Genomic DNA, 22459 nt, shown 5'->3' with positions numbered 1-22459 from the left:
TTCAATAATAATAATTAATATTGTATTGATGATAATAATTTATTATTTTGAATAATTATAATAATTATTAATATTAAAAATAATTTTAATAATTATTAATATTTATTAATCATATTAATAATTAATAATAAATATCAATAATAATTTTTAATAATTCGAATTATTAAAAATTAATATTTAATAATATTATTAATTAATAATTTCTAATGATTAAAACAATTCTTTCAAAAAAAAAATAATAATACTAACAATTAATAACAATTTCTTTTATAAACATTTGATATTAGAATCACAATGTGTAGAAACATTTTATGTGGGTATTGATTGTTAGTTCTTTGAGTTAGAGTTATTTTTCAAATCTTTCCATGCAATTTAAGAATTAAAAAAAATAAAAAAAAAAATAAAAAAAGAGGTTGTATTCAAGTAGTACTTTATATATCATTATTATTTTTAGGGTTAAAAATATATGATTAAGACAAATTTATAAGTAAAATCATTATTACTCATTAAATCATTTTATTTTAAAATTTTTGTGAAATAAATACTCCCTCCGTCCCTAAATTACATTCTTCTTTGGAAATTTACACGGGAATTAAGGAGGGAAGAATAAGACAAATAACAATAATTAGATAATGCAATGGGAAGTACAAAGATAGATTAGTTATTACTCATGACATGTCATCAATCCTTTGTAAAAAAAAAAAAGGACCTATCACATGTTCCTAATTGAAAATTTTTAACCAATCACATTCATTTTAATTTGGCACATGGATTATAAGTGAGATTATGTAAGGATGAGTGAGAAAGTATTAAATATAAAACAAAAAAAGAGAGTTGATTTACTAAAAAAACATACCAAAAATAGAAAGGATGAATGTAATTTTGGAATACCAAAAATAGAAAGGAAGAATGTAATTTAGGGACGGAGGGAGTATAAGTATACCGTTGTCTTTTATCTTTCTACTATTAACATATGTTAAATATGATACACATATATTATGTTTCACTCACCTAAATCAATGGTATATGCACTTAATAATAATAATTATTATTATTATAATAATAATAATAATAAATATTATTATTATCATTATGATTATTATTAATAATGATAATAATTAAATTAAAATAATAATAATAATAATAATAATAACAACAACAACAACAACAACAACAACATGAATAATAATAACATTAATAATAGTATTAATAATAATGTTGAAATCTACTCTACTCGGCTCTGCTATCCTGAAATCTGCTTTGCCCATAAGCTCAAAAGAACATGGCCTAAGGCTTTCAACTTACCTAACTACCATAATAAAAAGCCGGAGTGAGAGTCAGGGTAACTCATGTGGTTAGAGCTCCCTCTCGGTCCAAGGTATCATATAATCGATTCTCATCTCCGCCGGAGTAAATAAATAAATAAAGTACTCGGTCCAGCTCCTCTAGGGTATCATATGATCGATTATCATCTCCGTCAGAGTAAATAAATAAATGCAGTATAAGTAATAATTATACACTCCATATTATACTCTTTTTTTTTTTTTTAAAGAAACTCCATATTTTACTTAGATACAAAGCTTACACTTTTTCATTCTTTTGATACACCACATTAATCAACAACTTTTGTATAAATCCATTAATTCATAAAAAATTATGAAAATCATATTTTGAAATTTTACATTGGCACCATCCAAAAAATATTTACATACATAAATGACTTTTAAAAAATCTTATATGTAGCTAGTTAGCTTCTGGCTAGGTCATTTCACTTATAAGACAATAAATTGAGTAATGTGGTCACACTTTCATAGACCTCATATTGATGATCATATGGGTTAACTTCACGGATATGGGGTTACGCACTCCAATGAGAATAAGGGTTACTCACCATATAAACAAATAGGATTTTTGACAAGATAAAGATAGGTTTATTCTTTATACAAGTAATAATAAGGGTTACTCAAATGAAAAAATGGAGTTTCTTTTTTATCTCCCTCTGTTTCATATTAAATGCAACACTTTTCATTTTTGGGCGTTCATAAAAATTGCAACACTACTCACTCCATCTTATAATACTTGACATAGTTTCCATTTTCATCTGTCTCACAGTATTTCACACGATACTAAATATAGAATAGGACCACTAATAAAAAAAATATTTTTCCACATTTTCTCTCTCCTCACCTACCTCACTCTCACCCCACTTATTGTTTTCTTGTAATATAAAAGTACAAAAAAGAATCTTTTATACTAAACAAATGTTTTAAATACTCACTTGTAGTTTTCTTAAACAACATGTCCACCTTAACGTCCCAAGTATTATGGGACAAAGGAAGTATTATTTTTGGCAAGGACTCACCATTATTTTATAACTTCTCTTTCTTACTAACCTCATTTTCACAAATATTTTGTTATTTCTCTTTCTTACCAACCCCACTTATACTACTTTATTATTATTATTATTATTATTATTATTATTATTATTATTATTATTATTATTATTATTATTATTATTATTATAAAGTTGTATAAAGTTGAGAATTTGACATTTGCTACCACTAAAATGACCCTCTTTCACATTTGCTACCTGTTTAAAATTTTATTTTATTTTACTACCACCCAAATCCCACATTGTTAAATATCACTACCTCTTACCTTATGCCGTTACTGTTTCCGTTAGTGGAGCCCAACCACCCTCACTGCCACCGTACAACCACTCCTACCTCCTCAACCACCCTCACTGCTAGCCCCTCTCCCCGTTCCGGCGCCTTAACCAGTGACATCATCGCCATCGGCGACATCAATCGCCACTGCTAGCCCCTCTTCACCGCCCTTATCTCTCCTCTTCACCACCCCTGTTGGCTATGGTGGTCGAATTTGGCGGTCAAATACAAATCTAACACAAACAAAACCAAATTTAACCTTCGGCCACCCAAAAATCGGCACCTATACCCTAAACCCATTTGTTAAAACCACCCTAAACGGGTTTAGGGTTTCGTTTTCACCCGTTTAGGGTGGTATTGGGGCAGCGTGGGCAGGGGAAATTGAGGAGATGGGGGAAGGTTGAATTTGGTTTTGGCGGTGTGATGGTGGAGTGACTGATATGTGGAGGTCGGTTTGGGCGATTTGTGATTGATTGGGCGGCGCTGCTGATTGGTGGCTGCTGCGACGGTTGGTGAGCGATGCGGCTGTCAAGTGAACTGTTGTTGCTGATGTTGTTGTGTTGGTTGGGTGCTGCTGTTGAAGTTGTTGGTGTTTGCGTGAGTATAGAGGGAAGTGGGAGCTAGCTGTGAACAGGGGAGGTGAGGGTGATGCTGCTGAAATTGTGTGGTGATGGTGGTTGGTTTGAGGTGTGGTGTGGCTGCTTGGTGGGCAGGTATAGGGGGGGCGGAGGGAGGTGGCTGGGAAATATTTTTTTTAAAAGTTTTTTTTTCTTTTAATTTTTAATAAATTAAATTATTATTTAATGAAATGCTGGCCCCCACTCAACGGGAACTGTTAAGTGGTAGAAATATTTAACAATGCGGGATTTGGGTGGTAGTAAAATAAAATAAAATTTTAAACAGGTAGCAAATGTGAAAGAAGGTCATTTTAGTGGTAGCAAATGTCAAATTTTCCTCAATTAAATATATAGATAAGTTATTGTATTAAATAAGTTGTCAATCAAAAGTAAGATATAAAATTAAAAGAATAATCAAGTTAGAATATATTTATTTTGGAAATTAGTTTTTGGAGGGAAAAAGCGACACCTCCCGATGTCTGTTTTAGTATTACTCCCTCCGTGTTTTCATATATGTTACACTTACCGAATCAGGCCGTGTTTTTATAAGTGTTACACTTCCTTTTTTTTGGTAAAAAGCTACATTAAAATTTTATAATTCTCCCCTCTCGTTGTCCCTACCCAAACTCACTACTATTTTCTTTTATTATATCTTTTCTGTCACATTCATTACTTTTCAATAAAGTATCAACCCAACTATCTTTCTCTTACAATTTTTTAATACTCCAATTACCCCACTTATCTCTTATTTTATTTAAGTCAATTAAATTGCCTAAAACTATGTGCCGGTCAAATTGTAACACTTAAAAAGATACGGAGGGAGTATGTTATTGATTGATTAATTTTGCAACACCCCCGATTTACTAACTAATAATAAACAAGAAATAAAGGAAAATAAACAATTTTTAAATAAAATTGCGGAAGCATACACCTAAACCGGAGGTGTTATCGCCACACTTGAAAACGTGTCAAATGTTAAAGCTTACAAAATCCCAATAGTTACAGCTCAATAAACTAGATGAGCTATTAGTACAAACTTTACAAACTCATTATAGCATATATACTAATCGAAACACCTAAGCTCCTTTGTCTACGATCACTTGTTAAACCTGCTTAGAAAATCTTGACTGCGACAAATTCCAAAATAGATCGTCGCAGGGCCACCATAAGAAAAAGGCATGGCCGCAAACACAAGTAGCACAACAAAACAATACACACGTTAGTAAAAGCTGAGTAATCACCACATATCATAATACCAAGAATAATAGATTAATTAACATTACTAGCTCACTTAAACAATGTAGTTCAAAACTACATTACACATTGTACTCTAGAAATGACAATTGTCAAACCAGTGGCGTATCCAAGAATTCAGAAGTGTGAGTTCGGAATCATTAAAAAAAATATAGGTCCTTCGTACGTTTTAATTGCAGCATTGGTGATTTCACACTTGCCGATACAAATTTTACAAGCTAATTATCTTAAGTTATGCGGACAAAATGGTTTTACTCTATATTTTTGTTTTTTTTGCTTTAAGTTTTTACCAGAAAAACAGTGGGTTCTTGAACCCAACGTGGATCTGCCAGTGTGTCAAACTCAACCTCGAATAATGATACAATCTTTTACTCATTTATCCTATAAGTGTGTCATGCTCTTTGTTCAATACCTAGTCTTGGACATGGGTAAATCGAATAACAAGCCAACAAGTATAACAACTTGAATGCTCTCAATAACCAGAAAACACCTTGAACCATACCACATACAAGCCAAATCCCACTGTAAGGGACCATAGAAAAATAAATAATAAAAATTATACTTCATTCTTAACTCATGATTATCATCTCCTTACCAACATGCCAAGGACTAAGGTCTATCACATCGAGCCTCAAAGCAGCAGCATTGGGACCTTTCCCAATCCTTTTAGGACCCTTTAGTCAATCCTGATGAATGTTGTGTGTTGGGAAAGGATCCTCTTAAAAAGAGGAATGACCCATTTCCTTTCAGGTAATAGGAAGCTTACCTCGTCCCTTGTGCAAAATTACACATTAAAATATACAAAAACTCACACGTGCTGCAATCTCCAACGGCTAGTTCCTTTTTTTTCAATTTTTGGTCATACTTCATTCCGACAAGTGGCAGCATCTTATTGGCTTTGATTTTTTTTTGCTCCAAAATATTATAACGGCTATAATTTGCAAACGGTAACTTATTTTTGAAATCCGAAAACACCAACGGTCATAAAATTTTTTTGTCTATAAAATGAGTATAAATTTGCTATATTTTCACAAAATTTCAGTTTCACTTGTACAATACTCTTAAACACAAAATTATTCTAATCTCCATATTTTCAAGTTTATTTTTCTCCATTTCACTTCCAATTTCTTAGAGTCTTCAATATGGATCGTAATAATTCTAATTACGGTGGTAACCCGAATTTTCCTAACAATTCAAACTTTCAATTTAACCAATCTAATCCTCCTGTTGACCCTAATCTGTTGAGTAATCCTCAAATTCAAGCTGCATTTTTTCAATGGTGTAGTAGTCAACCAAGACCAATAAATTTCAATAATAGTCCACCAATACAACCAAATTTTCCTCATAATTCCCAATCCTATCAACAAGCTTTTGGTAATACCCCTTTTTTCCCTATATCAGAACATTTAAATCAATATATGAATCAATCTCCAGGTGGAGTTTGTAGTAGCAATGCTACTCCAATAGAGTTAAGTGGTGAACATGTTGAAGAATTAGCAGGAGCACAACATCTTGAAGAGATTGACAATGATGAAGTCAAATTGTTCCAGAAGTGCAACTCAATACATCTGCACAAAGGAAAAACCAAGCATGGAGTATCGCCGAAGACAAAGCTCTTGTATCAGCCTATATAAATGCAGGAGGCGATGTGGAGAGGGGAACCAAGACCAAGAGAAGCGGGTTATGGGCAGAAATTCACAACCAGTACGAAAAGGCTAGAGCTGAAAATCTCAATGAGATTAAGGTAAGAAACGTTAAATCTTTGCAAAATCGATGGGATCACATAAATTTACATGTAAGTAAATGGGTTGACGCCTACGGTTATCATTTTCGAACTAAGGGTAGTGGTGAATCTGAGCAAAATTTGGAGAGATTCGCTCACATAGATTACAAAGCAACTAACAATAAGATGTTTTGTTATTTGCATTGTTTTGCAATTATGAGGAATTACCCCAAATGGGATCCCTCCTTGTCCAAAGTTCAGTCCGATATGTTACCGGGTGGTCAAGCATCTACAGATAGTGGGGGGGAGCGGTAAAAGATCCCAACCCGATTCACAGTGTGAGGTTGGCGGAAGGGCTAAAAGACCTCTTGGCATAAAACAAACAAAGATGAAAGGTAAAGCATCAAGTACTTCGTCAAGTGTAAATCTTGACTCTTTAAATACAAATTTTAATGACAAGGGAGAGAAATTGGGTCAATTGGGAGAGCGACTACTTGATCAGATGAGAGAACGAGATGAAGAACAAAAGGCCCGGGTAGAAGAAAAGAAAAGGCAGAAGGAGGAGGCCATGAAGTTCAGAATGTTAGAAAGGTTAATGCAGAAGCCCGTTCTTGATGACAAGGAATTAGCAATGTATAACAAACTGAGAGACGAATTTAGTAGGAGGTTTTTGCTTTAATTTCATTTTAGTATTTGCAATGTTTGTATTTTAATTAAGTATTGTAAGGTACGCAAGTTATTTTTTTTTTAAATTGTTTGTGCTACTAGTAATGTTGATGTTTATGTAGTGTTGTTATTGTTGTTTATGTATTAAATTAATATTAGTGTATTTTAATTTGTTTTTAAAACTATGATGTCTCTTTTACCTTTTGACAAGACTCATGCATGCATTGGTAAAAAAACTGACCTTACAAAATTCTGCATGCATTGGTCATAATTCTCACCATACAATCCTTATCTTATCCATATCATATGTGCACCAATTATGTTTTAACAAAATCTTATCTTCTGACCAACAATATCCTATTTTTGTCTATTTAAAGTACATGATTTCTATCTTCTAGTGTCACAAACAAACACACCAAAAATAAAACACCAAACACAATATGAGCTTAGATTCAATCTCTTCAAATTCTTCAAGCTCTTCCTCCTCAAGTATAACTGATAAAATTTATGATCACATGGTCATGAATTTTACAAATGAGAATCAACGTTTAGTTGCGAAGCAAAATTCAGTGCTTAATTCATTACAACCTGAAAAGCAAAAACGTCCGAGAAAACAAAGGGTAACTGTGCCTAGAAATCGTGAAGCGGCTCACGACAATCTAGTTGCAGATTACTTTAGTAATCAACTGGTATACAATGATACCGTATTTCGAAGGAGGTTTCGTATGAGGAGACCCCTGTTCCTTCGCATTGTGGACACATTAAGTGCAAGTAATCGCTATTTCCAACAACGTCCCGATGCTACCATGCGTCTTGGTGCTTCACCCCTTTAAAAATGCACCGCGGCTATACGTATGTTAGCTTATGGTTGTTCAGCTGATCAAGTAGATGAATATCTAAAGCTTGGTGAAAGTACTGCTAAAGAATGTCTTTCACAATTTGTCGATGGAGTTATTGCTTAGTTTGCAACTGAGTACCTCCGCAAGCCAACAATGGAAGATATCCAGCGTCTTCTAAGAGAAGGGGAGGATAGAAACTTCCCCGGCATGCTAGGAAGCATTGATTGCATGCATTGGGTATGGAAAAATTGTCCAGCTGGATGGAAAGGAATGTATCAAGGCCGATCTAAAACGGCCACTGTTATCTTGGAAGCGGTTGCATCTAGGGATTTATGGATTTGGCACGCCTTCTTTGGGACTCCTGGGTCGTGCAACGATATTAATGTACTACAACGTTCTCCTGTGTTTGATGATATAATTTTTTCAATCGTGCTCTACAAGTTCTATTCACAGTTAATGGAAACACTTACACAAAAGGATACTATCTCACCGATGGGATTTATCCAAAGTGGTCGACATTTATAGATGCGGTTACTGCCCCTCAAACAACTAAGGATACGTTATTTACTGAACGTCAAGAGAGTGCGAGAAAGGATGTTGAGCGTGCTTTTGGTGTGTTACAAGCTCGTTTCACAATAATCAGGAAGCCTGCTTTGGCATGGAGTGTAGATCTGTTGTGGAAAATTATGATGACTTGCATCATTATCCACAACATGATTGTTGAAGACGAGCGTGATACATATTTAAATTATAAGGATCCACTCGAGTTTGCCGATGAACAGCCTGAGAATATGCTGGGGTCGTCCTCAACTAGGAATGCAACAACATTCACTGTAACTCCCGGATAGTATGATCCAGATAATTTCGGTAGATTGATAGCTTCGAGAGGGGAAATTCGTGATAGAGACGTCCATATGGCTTTGAAGAACGACTTGATCGAGCATTTATGGGCACGTCTATGAGGTCCGATGAAAATTAAACATTTCAGTTATTTTTAAACTTATGTTTGTTATTTTCTTTGCTATTTTTATCAACGTAATTCATGTTTTTTTTTATTCGTGTCGTTTAATCAATGTATTTCATGTTTTTAATCAATGAATTTTATGTTTTTGAATTCGTCTCGTTTAATTAATGTGTCGGTTAATAGAACGATCTATTATTAATTATTATTAACAACATTTTCAACAATAATAATAATTAAGTATATTAATAAATATATGTAATTTGAAAAAGGAATAAATGGTGGGGTATATGTAAGTAGGAGAGAGAAAGTGGGAAAGGATACTCATTAATGTTGGAAATTTTTAAGGGAAAGGATGAGTAAAAGGATGGAAATAGTGGGAAGTGATGTGGAGGAAAGAGAAAGTGATGTGTCAAGTGTAGGAAAGGAGAGAGAAATCGGGAAAGGATATAAGTATCCCCAACACTAATGATGCTCTAAGAGCACCAGCAACAATGAGGATTTATATCCTTTTAGCTCTCTTTTTTGTTGGCTAAAAGGATCCTCATTGATGTCCAAAAGGGGGAGAGGATCCTATTAGAGCACCAGCATTCAAGAGGATATATATCCTTTTAGCTCTACTTTTATGTACTTTTTAACTTCTCATAAATGTTGGGTTTGCTAAAAGGATCTTCATTAGGAAACCAACATTTCCTTTTTGTGGAAAGGAAACTAAGTCTCAACCCACGTGCCAAAGTGTAAACAAGAAAACAAAAGAAAAAAAAAGTGACTGTTAGGAGCAAAACGCCAAAGCAACGACCAAAAGCATAGTAAATTGTCAAAGCAAGCATTGATTAAAAAGTGACACTTGTCACAACTTTAGAGGTCGCATAATTTTTGTGACTTAAATCTCTAAAATGGCTATAATTTGTTAACGGTAACTTATTTCAGAAAACTAAAAGCACCAACGGTCATAAAATTTTTTTCTGTATATAATGAGTATAAATTTTTCATATTTTCACACACTTTCATTTTTTGCATTTTTCCCCATTAATCTCATCTATTGTCGAAAACATCTAATATCACTCAAACAATTTTTTTTTTTCACAAATTTCATTTCCAATCTCATTTTCAATCTGCTTTGTAATGGTTTAATAGTCAATCAAGACCAAGAAATGTCAATAATATTCCATAATGTCAACCTTCTTTCCCTTTTCCTCAAAGTAGCTCGTCATCTCAACAATCTCTTGGTAATATGCTGAGTTTTCCCATTTCTTAACATTTCACTCATAACATGGATCAATCACCAGGAGTTTTTGACGGTAGCAATGCAACTCCAATAGAGGAGAGTGGTGATGAACATGTGGAACAATTAGTGGGGGAGCAACTTCTAGAAGACATTAACGATGTTGATGTCGAAATTGTTTCCGAACAAAATGTCAACACCACCGGGCAAAGGAAAAACCAATCATGGAGCATAACTAAAGACAAAGCACTTGTATCGGCCTATATAATAATAATAATAATAATAATAATAATAATAATAATAATAATAATAATAATAATAATAATAATAATAATAATAATAATAATAATAATAATAATAATAATAACAAATAACAATAATAATAATATTTTACAAACTTTAATAATAATTAAGTGTGTAAATAGGAGAGAGAATATATGGTGGGGTATATGTAAGTAGAAGAAAGAAAATGGGAAAGGATTCTCAATTCCTCATTGATGTTGGAAATATTAGAGAAGGAGAATGAGAAAAGGGATGGAGATAGTGGAAAGTGATGTGGAGGAAAGAGAATATAATAATTGGAGATAAAAAAAATGAAAATGGGAAAGGATATATTTATCCTCACCATTGTTTGATGCTCTAACACCCGAAAATAATTAACTCACAACCCAAAAATAATACTCTGCATTAATAACCCTTAAACCTCAATAAAACAATGCTTCCTATAGCAATAACATTAAAAATCTAGAAATAATAACACAATTAATCATATAATAATACAATACACTAATTATACATATATAAATCTTGATCATACAAATAAGGAACCATAAATTTATATACACAACAATATGAAGAATAATCAATACAAACAATTTATCATACAACTCAAAAAATTAAGATGTGGTCACATATAATAATACGAATAGGCAAACAAAGTGTGATTATCTTTCACGGACTTAAAATCTCAAACAATAAGGGGGTTGTTAAATACCGCCGTCCATTTTTATCAAAACCGCCATCATTTGAAGCAAATTGACAATTTTACCCTTAGTAAACCCTAATCCAATTTTCACCCTTATTTTTTCACCCTTATATTTTCACTCTAAAGTTGATAATTTTTTATATCTCAATCATCCACCTTTACCATACAACCTCCACAAACAACCAAAAGTAGGGCCACTTAAGGCAGCAGCTGCGGCGGCGACGCTAATTGCGATGGTGGAGGCGGCGCGGATTCAAGTACCGGCGGCAGAATGGGTGGCAAGGAGGTATGTTTCGTGTTTTTTAATTTTTTTTTCCTGTTTCGTTTTTTTTATTTAATGAATTGCCGGTAACCGGCGGTGAAATCCGGTTACCGCTACTGGCAACCAGCGACCAAATCCAGTTACCGGTGCTGGTAATCGGATTTGGTCTCCGGTTACCAGCAGCGGTAACCGGATTTCGCCGCCGGTTACGTGCGTAGCTGATTAGGGTTCGCGGCCTGTTGGGTAACCGGATTTTGCCTCCGGTAACCGTTGTTCACCGGAGTTGACCACCGGTTGTCACGGTGACCGGATATGGCTTCCGGTTACCAGCCCACGGTGACCGGATATCCCTTCCGGTTACCAGCCCGCCGGTTTTAAAATTTAAATTTTTTTGAATTTTTTTTTTAAAAAAACGTTATTATTATTTTTTAAAATTATGCTTATATTTTTTATTTATTTGTAATTAATTATTATTAGTAATGTCCCTCAAAAAAATGAATTATTTTTAGTAATAATGTTAATTATTTTTAGTAATGTTAATTTTGTTGGTAATAATTCTGTCAAAATAAATAAATAAATAAAATAATTGTTGTTGTTGTTTTTTTTGTTGTTGTTGTTGTTGTTGTTGTTATTATTATTATTATTATTATTATTGGTTGTAAATTTTTTGTTAATTTGGTTATGACAGTTGGCTAGACTCAAAATGACGTTCGATCGTATTGATGGGTCGGGTGAGCGACATACTAATTCTCGTGTAGTGACTGCTTCGGCTAGAAGACAAAGGTCATCTGTTGCTATAGCCGAGGAAGCGTGTGTTGAAGATGATTTTGAGGAGGGACGAGAGGGGGAGGATATGGAGGAGGAGTGGCACGAGGACCAAATTACGGCTTTGATAGGTGATGATGGGAGTTCCAGACATGTTCGACGTCGGTGAGGTAGAGAGCAAGGCCAGGCGTCATCTGGAGCTACTTTGAGGAGAGGTGCTGATGGTAGATTTCAGAGCACAGGAGCTGTCGCTTCCCAGACTCGTAGACCTCGTAGTGGCCGAGCATCGACTGATACTATGTGGCTTGTTCAGGGTGAAATGTCTGGTGGTCCCAAGGATGGTAGTGTCATTCCTAGTTACGCAGGTCACATCGCCACACAGATTTGGATGGGGAGCAGCGCCAGAGATCGTCAGATTTTGAGGTGTCATCCTAGAACTCAGTGGTGCCTAAATTTGCAGGAGATGTACAAAAATATGACAGACGATGTACGTAGCCGAGTAGATAGTACTAGTTTGAGTAGACTAGCTCACATCATGCATCACCACATTGATTGAGTAGATGTAGTTTATTTAAGTATTTGATTTCATTTATTAAATTTTTATTAATTAATTTCATTACCTTCGTTTATTCAATTATCTTAATTAAATTTGACTCAATTAAATTTTTACTTTCATTTGTGTAGTGGGTGCAAAGATTCATGTCTCCATTGCGCAAGTTCATAGCTGAGCAGGGAGGCAACATCACCCCCACGGTGATTGAGGCGCAGGAAGCAATCATGGAGTGAAATGCCATGTTAGAAGATTGATATGTTTTATTATATTATTAGATTTGGTTTTAGTATTCTAAGAGTTATTAGATTTGGTGGTTTGATGTCATTTTAAGAGTTTTAATATTCTAAGTGTTATTAGATTTGGAGCAAACAATTATTAGATTCAATGTCATGTTTCAAATGTTATTATAATAGTATTTCGAACTAATTAGTAGGAAAACAATACATATCCTATTAACATCATTCACTACCAGATAGATTTTGCCATGTAGCACGCCTATCTTGATATCGGTCCTCCCAACTTATAATGGTATCATCACGTATACTGAACCAAGGAGTAGCAATAGGAGGAACCGGGAAATTATCTTTGAACTCCAATCGCACGAAATGCCACCCTAATGATAGTATGCAAAACTCCCTATACGGACCAGTGGCAGTTGATGGAGCAGTCCAAGGTAGTACAGTGAGGCATGGGTAGACACTAGTCACACTACGATCGTCCCTACCAATACCAAAACAGATAACAGTGGCATTATAGAAGTTGGCAATCGGAAACAAGTCATCAATAGCAATCATCCAATGGTCCATGTCGCATCTCCCTCCAGTCCATGTGATACGGTGTATTGCTCCATCTAACTCTCCAGCAGTGTATACTTGAGAATAAATGTCGCGGTTGTAGGGAATATTTCAAGCATTATGACCCCAAACTTGAACCCCACTGTGATCATACACTAAAGTACGGTGGCGTTCCAAAGGGAAAGAAAAGAGAGCAAAAGAGTCGCCAACAAGTTTTAGGAACTTGTAAACCCAAAAGACAATCCAAAAGGACCATCAACTACTCCATAAGGTCTTGAACCAAACAGGGTCCGGGGATGAGGGTACGAATCCAATCTACAAAAGAAAGGACCCGCCCTATAAAATAGGCCTCTACTTTGTTCTGCTTGTATTCATGTGCGCTTTTCGAATAACATACAAACATCATATTAATCCTACCCTGTTTAATCTATGTTGGTTGAATATTAATGCACAAATAAAACTATTATTGGTGATCACTTGAGTTAAAATCACATTAGCCTAAACCAAATTAATAAATATCTTATTAAGCGTGATTTCAAGTACAAATTCCCTTTAACAATCATAAAAGGTGTGATCAAGCAATAACAATAAAATATAAATCAAGCAACATAATAATAAATCATAAAACAATAAAAATGATGATAATAGCATGATAAGGCATAATAAAGCTTAATAATAATAGCAAGATCCTAGGCATGATACTAATAAGATTAATAACAAATCCTAGCATGTCACTAAACAATAAAGATCAAAGCTTTAAACCCAACATGGTACTAACATGATATCATGATATTAGAAATAAGTAAAGGCACCCTAAACATGATACTAGAAAGCATTAAAAACATCCTAACATGATACTAGAAAGCATTAAAAGCATCCTAACATGATACTAGGAATCATAAACAATAATAAGCATGCAATCTACATTGTGAAAGAAATAGGAAGTAAGCTAATCTACTTACTTTGAAGCCTCGTACCTCTTTCTAATAACAAAATACACAAGTTAGTAAACTTCAATGAAAATAATAAAGAGTAATTAAAGAACTAAATTGAAATCAAATTAAACAAAGTTTTGACTAGTTTTGGACCAAACCCTCAGAAATTACCAAACCTTTCACGTCTAGGGCGAAGGCAACTTCGAACTTGGCTAAGAGACTCTAAGTCTTGTGAATGCGGAATATTGTATTTTATAAAAAGATTGGTTTAGAAAGAGAGGGAGAAAGAATAAGCTATATATTGCTTAGAGGGAGAATAGAGAGAATTAAGTAAGAATTCATGAAAATTGATGACAATTGATGATTCTGAAAACAGGGATTCGGACCCTATTTATAATGAAAATAGTCCGGAAAAACATAGAATTTGATAAGGAATAAAACTACACACTGTCGCCAGGAATCGACTCTGTCGCGACGCGACAGGGTCTGTCGCGCGGCGACAGACTTGTCGTTTGGCGACAACCTGTATTAGCGCGTTTTCTTCACGCGGAATCCGATCTTTAATCAACTTGATCTACGGAATCCGTACAGAAGATAAAAAATACGTATTTTTAAGATAATAAAACAATATTTTACTCCAAATAAAAGTCTATTTTAAAATAATTAATTATTAAATCTAATAATATTAGAATTAAAAAGAACCTTCTAGAAACTTCTAGAAAATTATAATTAATCCTAATAATTTTAGGAATAACAATTAACATTGGGCCCTCCTCTAGATCATTGGGCCGTATTTAAATAATTAACCGGGCCCAATTTAGTATTTTGGCCATAACTTCCTCAATATTCATTGGAATTGGGCTTATAATATATCGTTGGAAAGGTCTTTTCGAGCCCCATCCAACTACACTATTATTGGACCTTAATTATGGACCAAACTAAACTGGTTTTGCTATTTTCAAATAAATAAAGTTATTTTCAAAAACAGAGAGAAAAGAATTTTAATAAAACTAAACCGCAACACTTGACTTTCAACCACTTTCACCTAATTCGATAATGGTTCGACGTGAAAGGTATTCATCACTGGGTTTGGTTTTGGGGAGACACAAATGGGTGTCTACAGCGGTGAGCAGCAACCTCATTTGCAATCGAACGTCGAGCTAACATCCATTCATTCTGGTTACCTATGAAGTAATCAGCAACACATCGAAATCCGCAGTTTCCAACACCAAGCGGATCACTCCACCCTTGTAAGAACGGAAGCATGAAGGCTGGAATTTTGTCCAAATATGCAAATTCCTCCAAGTTCAAATCATTCCCTACAAGTTAGGACAAATTTAGAAAAAAATAACAACAACAACAACAACAATAGCAAAAAGAATAATAATGAACCTGAAGGTGTAAAAATGGGTGATCTACGACCACCACGACGACCACCCCTACGCCCACCTCGACGGCCACGAGAGCCCAAAATATGCTCAAATCCGCTACGATTACGCCTAGTAGACGTAGACCATTGGCCTGTCGGTGGCCGACCCCTTGTAGTCTCGTTGATCTCAGGATCCGTAAAATCTGCCTGATCTCGGTGTAGCTCCTCAAAGGACCCGACTGACACCCCGCACAAAGCTCGGATCACGATCTAAGACCTCATCCACCAAAGACCTAAACAAGGATGCATCCTGCTCTGACTCCTCAGCAAAAACAGGAATATCAACGCCATCCCCGATCACTAAGGTCTTCCAAAATGGATGGACCTGATCCAAATACAACCCAGTGCCAGCACAAATTGCTGTCCACATGGTGCACGCACATGGGAGACCATGCATCGTCAGCAACGCACACCCACACCTATCAAACACGTCATCAGATAACTCTCTCATCCTCCTTAATTCTCCTTGTAAAATATCAAGACCTCGAAATGACAAAAAGCCGTTAAGGTTAAGTAAAGGCATGACGTTGTGCTGCGAACCCATTCGCCGTCTCGAGTCCTCTAATTGGTGACGAATCTCGATCAGCATACCCTCAATGTTGCTATGCACACGGCGGAAGATAGTGTCTAACACTCCCGTAGAACTGTCTAACCATTGTTTAAGCACGGAATGCTGGCTCTCTACTCTACATGTGTTGACATTGCCGAAATGCATAACCAAATTCGTCCAACAACGTACAAATTTCTCCTTGTGGGCCAACCATTGCTCCTCAACGTATTTCACTAGTGGTGGGTTCGATGCTCCCCATGTCGCTTTCATAGTTTGCAACTCTAACTCATATTCGGCAACAGTGGTCGCACACATTACTCTTCTCTATCTACCATTTCGAAATCTCCCGGCCATCACCATATCCTTCCCACACAAATAGTGCGCCCTTGCCAACACATCCTTGTTAATGTGCCACCCGCATAGTAAATGCGCGCAGTCTGGGAAGACCTCTTTCAATGCCTTCATTAACCCCAACTCACAATCAGTTACAAAAACTTTTGGAGCCACCTCATATCCAATGTACAACTTTAATCTCTCCAAAACCCACTTGTAGCTATCATAAGTTTCACTCTTCAATATAGCATATCCGATCAGAAAGTTTTGGTTTGTAGGCGTGACACCAACGAGCTCGAAGAATGGCATGTTATATCTGTTCGTCTTGTAAGTAGAATCCATCCCAATGACATGTGGATATGTACGTAGCATATTGGCCATCTCTGGGTGGGCCAAAAAAGCATGGGTGATAGCACGGGTATCCGGGTCGACATTTATCCAAGTGACATACTTGTGCTCATTTGCTAAGTGACAAATTGGTGGGCAACATCTCGACCTTCACAAGCATCTAGCCGAATACAACTTCTCACATTGTAGATATGTCTCTTGTTAGGGTTCTCGTTCAGGAACTTCTCTTTCACGGCTGCCATAATGTGACGGGGCTTGGCTGCAGCAGAACTCATGTCAATAACAAGTGCTTTTGCAGCTGGACTAAGACCACTAACTTGTCTGTGACCCTCTTGATATACCATGAGCGGATGGTTATGCATGCCTTTTAAACCCTTTCTTGATATAAGGACCTATCCTTCCATGTCCCTCAAACATTGAGCCGAGATTTGAAACGTACATTATAACCCTTACTCTTTGTGTTCTTGCGTATAACATTTTCTCTATCTCGATTTTCCCCTCTGTTCCTCTCCCCTCAATCACATTTCATATAATTAATTGGAAGCCCGTTTCTCTGTTTCTTATACGATGAATTTGTTAAAAAAAATCCTAATGGAGTGGCAATCTCTCTTGCCGAATCAAGAGCTGCTTCGTAGGTCGGGAACACTTCTCTAGTCTGATCAACCGGAGGGCAAATCCGGTTACAATGTAACCGGAGATCAAATCCGGTTACAATCCACGGTAACCGGAGATCAAATCCGGTAACCGTGGACGGTAACTGGAGATCAAATCCGGTTACCGTGATATCCACCAACGGTTATGCACGGTAACCGGAGGCCAAATCCGGTTAGTGCAACGGTTAACCAGTTTTGGTTTGCGGTTGACGTCGTCAGTCGGTTTCTCCGATCAATATTTCGAATCACAACAACCGGAGAAAAAGTCATACCTGTTCTAAACGTGACGGTGGCGTCACCGGTTCATTCTCCGTCGAGCCACCACGATCACTATCCATTTATCGTCGACTTTTACCGTCGTTGTGGCTGTCCGGTGTAGAAGGTGGTAGTTGAGATGGTTGTTGTTGATTAGAGAAAGAAAATGAGAAAAAAAAGTTACTAAGGGCAAATTTGTCGGTTTACTTAAAATGATGGCGGTTATGATAAAAATGGACGGCGGTATTTAGCATTCCACAACAATAAAACCCAAGATTTGTTTGACGAGGAGCACAGTAGCACACCGCCAAATCCTTTTACTCATGTTATACAATTTCATGAATATGAGATGCATACTCATGCATAACAAAAATAGAAGGTGACTTTGATTTTAGATAATATGATTTGCTTCACAAAACATACGGAAAGTTCACGAAAGAATTTTTGTGAAAATCAGATTAGCAACAGAGGATAAAGCTAGAGTACATGGAGGCAAAACTGAAAATAAATAAGGGTATAAATAATACGTAGTATATATTTATAGTTTCATAAACAAAGAGTCCTACTAGATATTAATAGGGTTTAAACCTTTCCAAACTATAAATAAAATAATACTTGTATGAGATTAGAAAAGTTATTTAATAATTAAAAATAAACTTCTAGTATATTTTTTTTGGTAAAATTGCCCCCATTAATCCCAACTTTGCCTCATCCGCTAATAATAATCCCTACTTTCGATTATCACCATCATTCTCAACTTTGTACCCAATTAATTTATATCGCACCCAACCGGTCATTTAACTTGGTGTAGCAGGTTACCTGGACACGTGTCCACACATGATGAACCAAATAAAAATAAAAATAAAATTGAAAAAAAAACAAAATTCAAAAAAAAAAAAAAAAAAAAAAAAAAACTAAAAACAATGTTCCAGCCACCCTCTCCCCACCCCCTAACCCGCCGGAACCCTAACCCCAGCCTCCAAACTCGCCAAAAACCGGCCGACTAACCCCCTAAACCACCGAAAACAATCAGCCGTTTTCGCCCCCCTTAGCCCCGCAGCACCACGACAACCACTATGCACCAGCCACGCACCACTACACAAACTAGCCACCGCATCTCACTTCCCCCGCCGTTTTCACCCCCTTTACCGCCGTTTTCTCCCTTTCCCTACCGGATTCTGCTTACCCATCCCTTTCCCTGTCGAATTCCGCCAATATCCCCGTCGAATTTCACCCCCTTTCCATTCCCCAATTTCCTTTCCCCGATTTCGGTGCGCGAGAGGAGAGGCGATGGTGCTGTGGTTTTGGTCGTGGAGAGTGAAGGAGCAGGGGAGGGTGGGTGGTGGCCATGGCGCCGACACCAGGGAAGGAAAGGGGGTCTGGGCGGTGATCGGTGCTCCGGGGGAAGTTGTTCACTGGCCTTGGGTGGGTGGGTGGGTGCAGGCTGTTGCCGTCGTGGGGAAGTTTTTGGTTTTGGTTTTTTTTTTCAATCTTTAAATTTATTTATTTTTTATTTTTTTTTTAAAATTTTAACCTATCATGATGTGACACGTGTGCAACTAATCACAAGTCAGCAAAATTTACCTCTTCAACCGGTTTCAAGTCATTTAGGTCTTGTAGAAATTAATCCCATACAAAGTTGGAAGTGATAATGAATTAATGAATTATCGAAAGTAGGGATTATTATTGGCGGACGAGGCAAAGTTAGGATTAATGAGACAATTTTTCCTATTCTTTTTTATAAAACATATTACATAAAATCATAACATATTCAGTTATTATATTGATACTAATACATTACGAATGAATCAAACGGATTAAATTCGACTTGTTCTGGTTTAATTCAAGCAAAACTCAACTTTTATCAATACCTCTCCGAGTTCTTATCAAGTTCGTGTCAAATTATCGTACCATCCGCGACACTGCTCTAATCGAGTAGGTCCACAGTCTACCTACAAGTACTAAATTCCCCACCCGATTTTGTTTGAACAGCCAACTACTCTTTTACTCGAATTTGGATTGTGTTGCCACATACACACTCCTTGACGACCCCACTATCCTCTCACTCGCTTTTTCATTGGCTGCCCCACGTCACACCACGCCTAGACTATTCTCTCCTCCTCTCTCTTCTCTTACATTACGGAGTACTTCTCTCAATCTCAATTATTCTTCCAATTTTCCCAATTTTTAGGTCAGAATTTCATCAAATTAACCTAGATCTCCATAATTTTTGATTTTTTTCCATTGTACTTTTCGATTTTAATTCGGATTTAGGTTTTGATTTTCGTTTTTGATTCTCAGGTTTGGTTTACAGAGAAAGATCTCTTTTTTTTGGAGGATTAGATCATGGTATTACTTTTTATCCTTTGAATTATAATTTGTTTATTTTTACATGCATTGTTTATTTCCTATTTCGCTTTTTTGTTGTTGCTATGCCCTAAATTCAGATTTTGATTTAGATTCTGTGTTTATAATTGATTGTTCTTCTTCTACTAGTTTGATTTTTTAAGCTTTTGTTAACTTTAAATTAAATTAGATCCCGTATTATCTGAACAAAGTTGAATTTATGTAATTGATCAATTGACGTGAGCCGTATTCATTTGAATGTCATATATCGGGTGTAATTTTTAGTGTTGATTTGAGACTTTGGTTGATTTTTAGATAAAAACCAATATAGTGTTGAGGAATTTTGATATATGTATTGGAGAATTTTGTGGTTTCTAGATCGTTTCGTTTGGAGATCATTGTTTGCAATTTGAAAGCGAAAGTCGAAATTTGGAAAAAAAACACTAACATTGGATATGATTGAGTTTAAGTTGATCAAGTCTTGTGTTTTTGCTACTAATTTGCTTATCGTAGAATTTATTATAAACTGATTTGAAGCTCATCAATACCTTTATGGGTCGATTACTTTAGGATTACATTAAATCAGATCGAAGAAGACGGTGGTAGTTATGAAATTAATGTAACTTGCAATATTTAACAATTAGTATGAACATAGGTTTTGGTAGTTGTATGAACTTTAACGTTATTCCCTTTTGCAATTGCACATATACTCTTTATAAAGATATTACAAGTGATAGGGAGTGTTGAAAGGTTCACTTTACCCAATCCTACTTTCTTTTAAGATTCTCTTTTATGTATGTTTAGCCTGTGTTATGGCTTTCCAATGAGTTTTGCATGCCAAGTTTCTCTTTTTAAGATCAGTTAGTGCTGCAAGAATAGGGAGTTGTTTCCTAGTCTATATCGTGGGACAGAACAACGAACAAAGATTTGTTGGTAATCGTAAGACCAAGGTTGTAATGTAATTCACTTTTGCTGGCTTGCATTTTTCATTATTCGGTCTGTGTTAATACGTTATTACCTTGTTAGTAAGATATAAGATTTTTGAGGTTAGCAGTAATGAATCAGATGTAGGCTAACTGTGTCAGCCCATTGTGCGTTGTGAGGGTGATATGAATGTGTTGAGGGGCGCTAAGTATCATTTACGCGTCAAGCCATCAGGAACATGGAAGGCATTGACGATTTTTATAGTTAGTTCATTGTAGTACTAGCTGTCTCCTTTTGTTTTATGGTAAAAAGGTGCTCCTTCCTTATTCAGTCTGTACATGTAGCAAGTATGAACTGATCTCTGTGTCTGGTATATTTATTCATCTTTTTTCATATTTCTTTTGTTAGTATTTAGCCTTCTTTCATGATTCTCTAGACTTATAATAGTTGGCATGAGTTTTAAGACTGGTTTTGCTCATGAACAGGCTGTTAACGAAGTTGAAGCTAAAGGCTTCAATCCAGGCTTAATAGTTCTGTTGGTTATCGGAGGACTTTTACTAACCTTCCTAGTTGGGAATTACGTACTTTACACCTATGCTCAGAAGAACTTGCCACCAAAGAAGAAGAAGCCTGTTTCAAAGAAGAAGATGAAGAGGGAGAGGCTCAAGCAAGGTGTTGCACCTCCCGGAGAGTAAATATTTAGGGTTTGTGAGGAGATCTATCTTCTGTTTCTGTCCGCAGTACTGAATTGCTTCGGGACTTTTATTTTATATTCATGTAACTCTAAATTGAGTTTTGAATATTTTGGTAGTTAGTCACAGCTTAAATTATCATATAAGCGAGTAGTAAGTATTAGGATCTTATTGAAATTCACATTTCTTCAATAAGCAAGGTCTTTTAAGCCTACGTGGTTTTCACCAAAAGAGCAGGTGTAGTTAACCTGCAGGCACCACATTTACAGCAGTAGGCTGATGGCTTTTGTTTGTTGGTGTAAAAATGTGGGGAGTGTTAAAAGTGTTTTATGGGTTTGTTTTGTTGACTTTGTGTTTAGAATTCATAGTAGCTAGTGTTGACCGAAGCTATGACATTTCTTTTAAGATCCATTTATCGATCGATTTAAACAATTATGTGCTAGTGTCTTACTATTACCCTTATGTACATGCTGAATTCGGGATAATTGTCTTTTATAACCTTGATCAATAATATATTTGGTCATAAAATAATAGAAAAACTGGATGAATTTTGGGAGTCCTAATCAACAAGTCTTGTAACTTCTCTAAGTAACCCGAATTGGAAATGTTTATCCTTATATAAATCTGTTAAAAATGAACTTGTTCTGGTATTGCAGTTGCAAATTTGCTAGGAATGTGGTACAC

General features: G+C 35.8%; 2 protein-coding genes across 2 annotated transcripts; one reads left to right on the top strand and one right to left on the bottom strand.

The window, feature by feature from the left end:
• Positions 1–7366: 7366 nt before the first annotated feature.
• On the top strand, positions 7367–8613 carry LOC145619602 (uncharacterized). Its single transcript, XM_081674315.1, has 2 exons — positions 7367–7742; positions 8219–8613. The coding sequence occupies exons 1-2, from the start codon at positions 7367–7369 to the stop codon at positions 8611–8613; spliced, it is 771 nt and encodes a 256-aa protein (XP_081530441.1).
• A 4361-nt stretch (positions 8614–12974) lies between these two features.
• On the bottom strand, positions 12975–16539 carry LOC145619601 (uncharacterized). The gene is made up of 3 exons (XM_081674314.1): positions 15882–16539; positions 15367–15564; positions 12975–13387 (listed from the first exon to the last, which is right to left on the bottom strand). The coding sequence occupies exons 1-3, from the start codon at positions 16537–16539 to the stop codon at positions 12975–12977; spliced, it is 1269 nt and encodes a 422-aa protein (XP_081530440.1).
• Positions 16540–22459: the final 5920 nt, after the last annotated feature.

Source organism: Chenopodium album, chromosome 27, assembly GCF_948465745.1.
Source record: "Chenopodium album chromosome 27, dcCheAlbu1.1, whole genome shotgun sequence".
NCBI classification, from domain to species: Eukaryota; Viridiplantae; Streptophyta; class Magnoliopsida; order Caryophyllales; family Amaranthaceae; genus Chenopodium; species Chenopodium album.
Note: the sequence above shows the minus strand (reverse complement) of the source record. Positions and strands in the feature narration are given on the sequence as shown.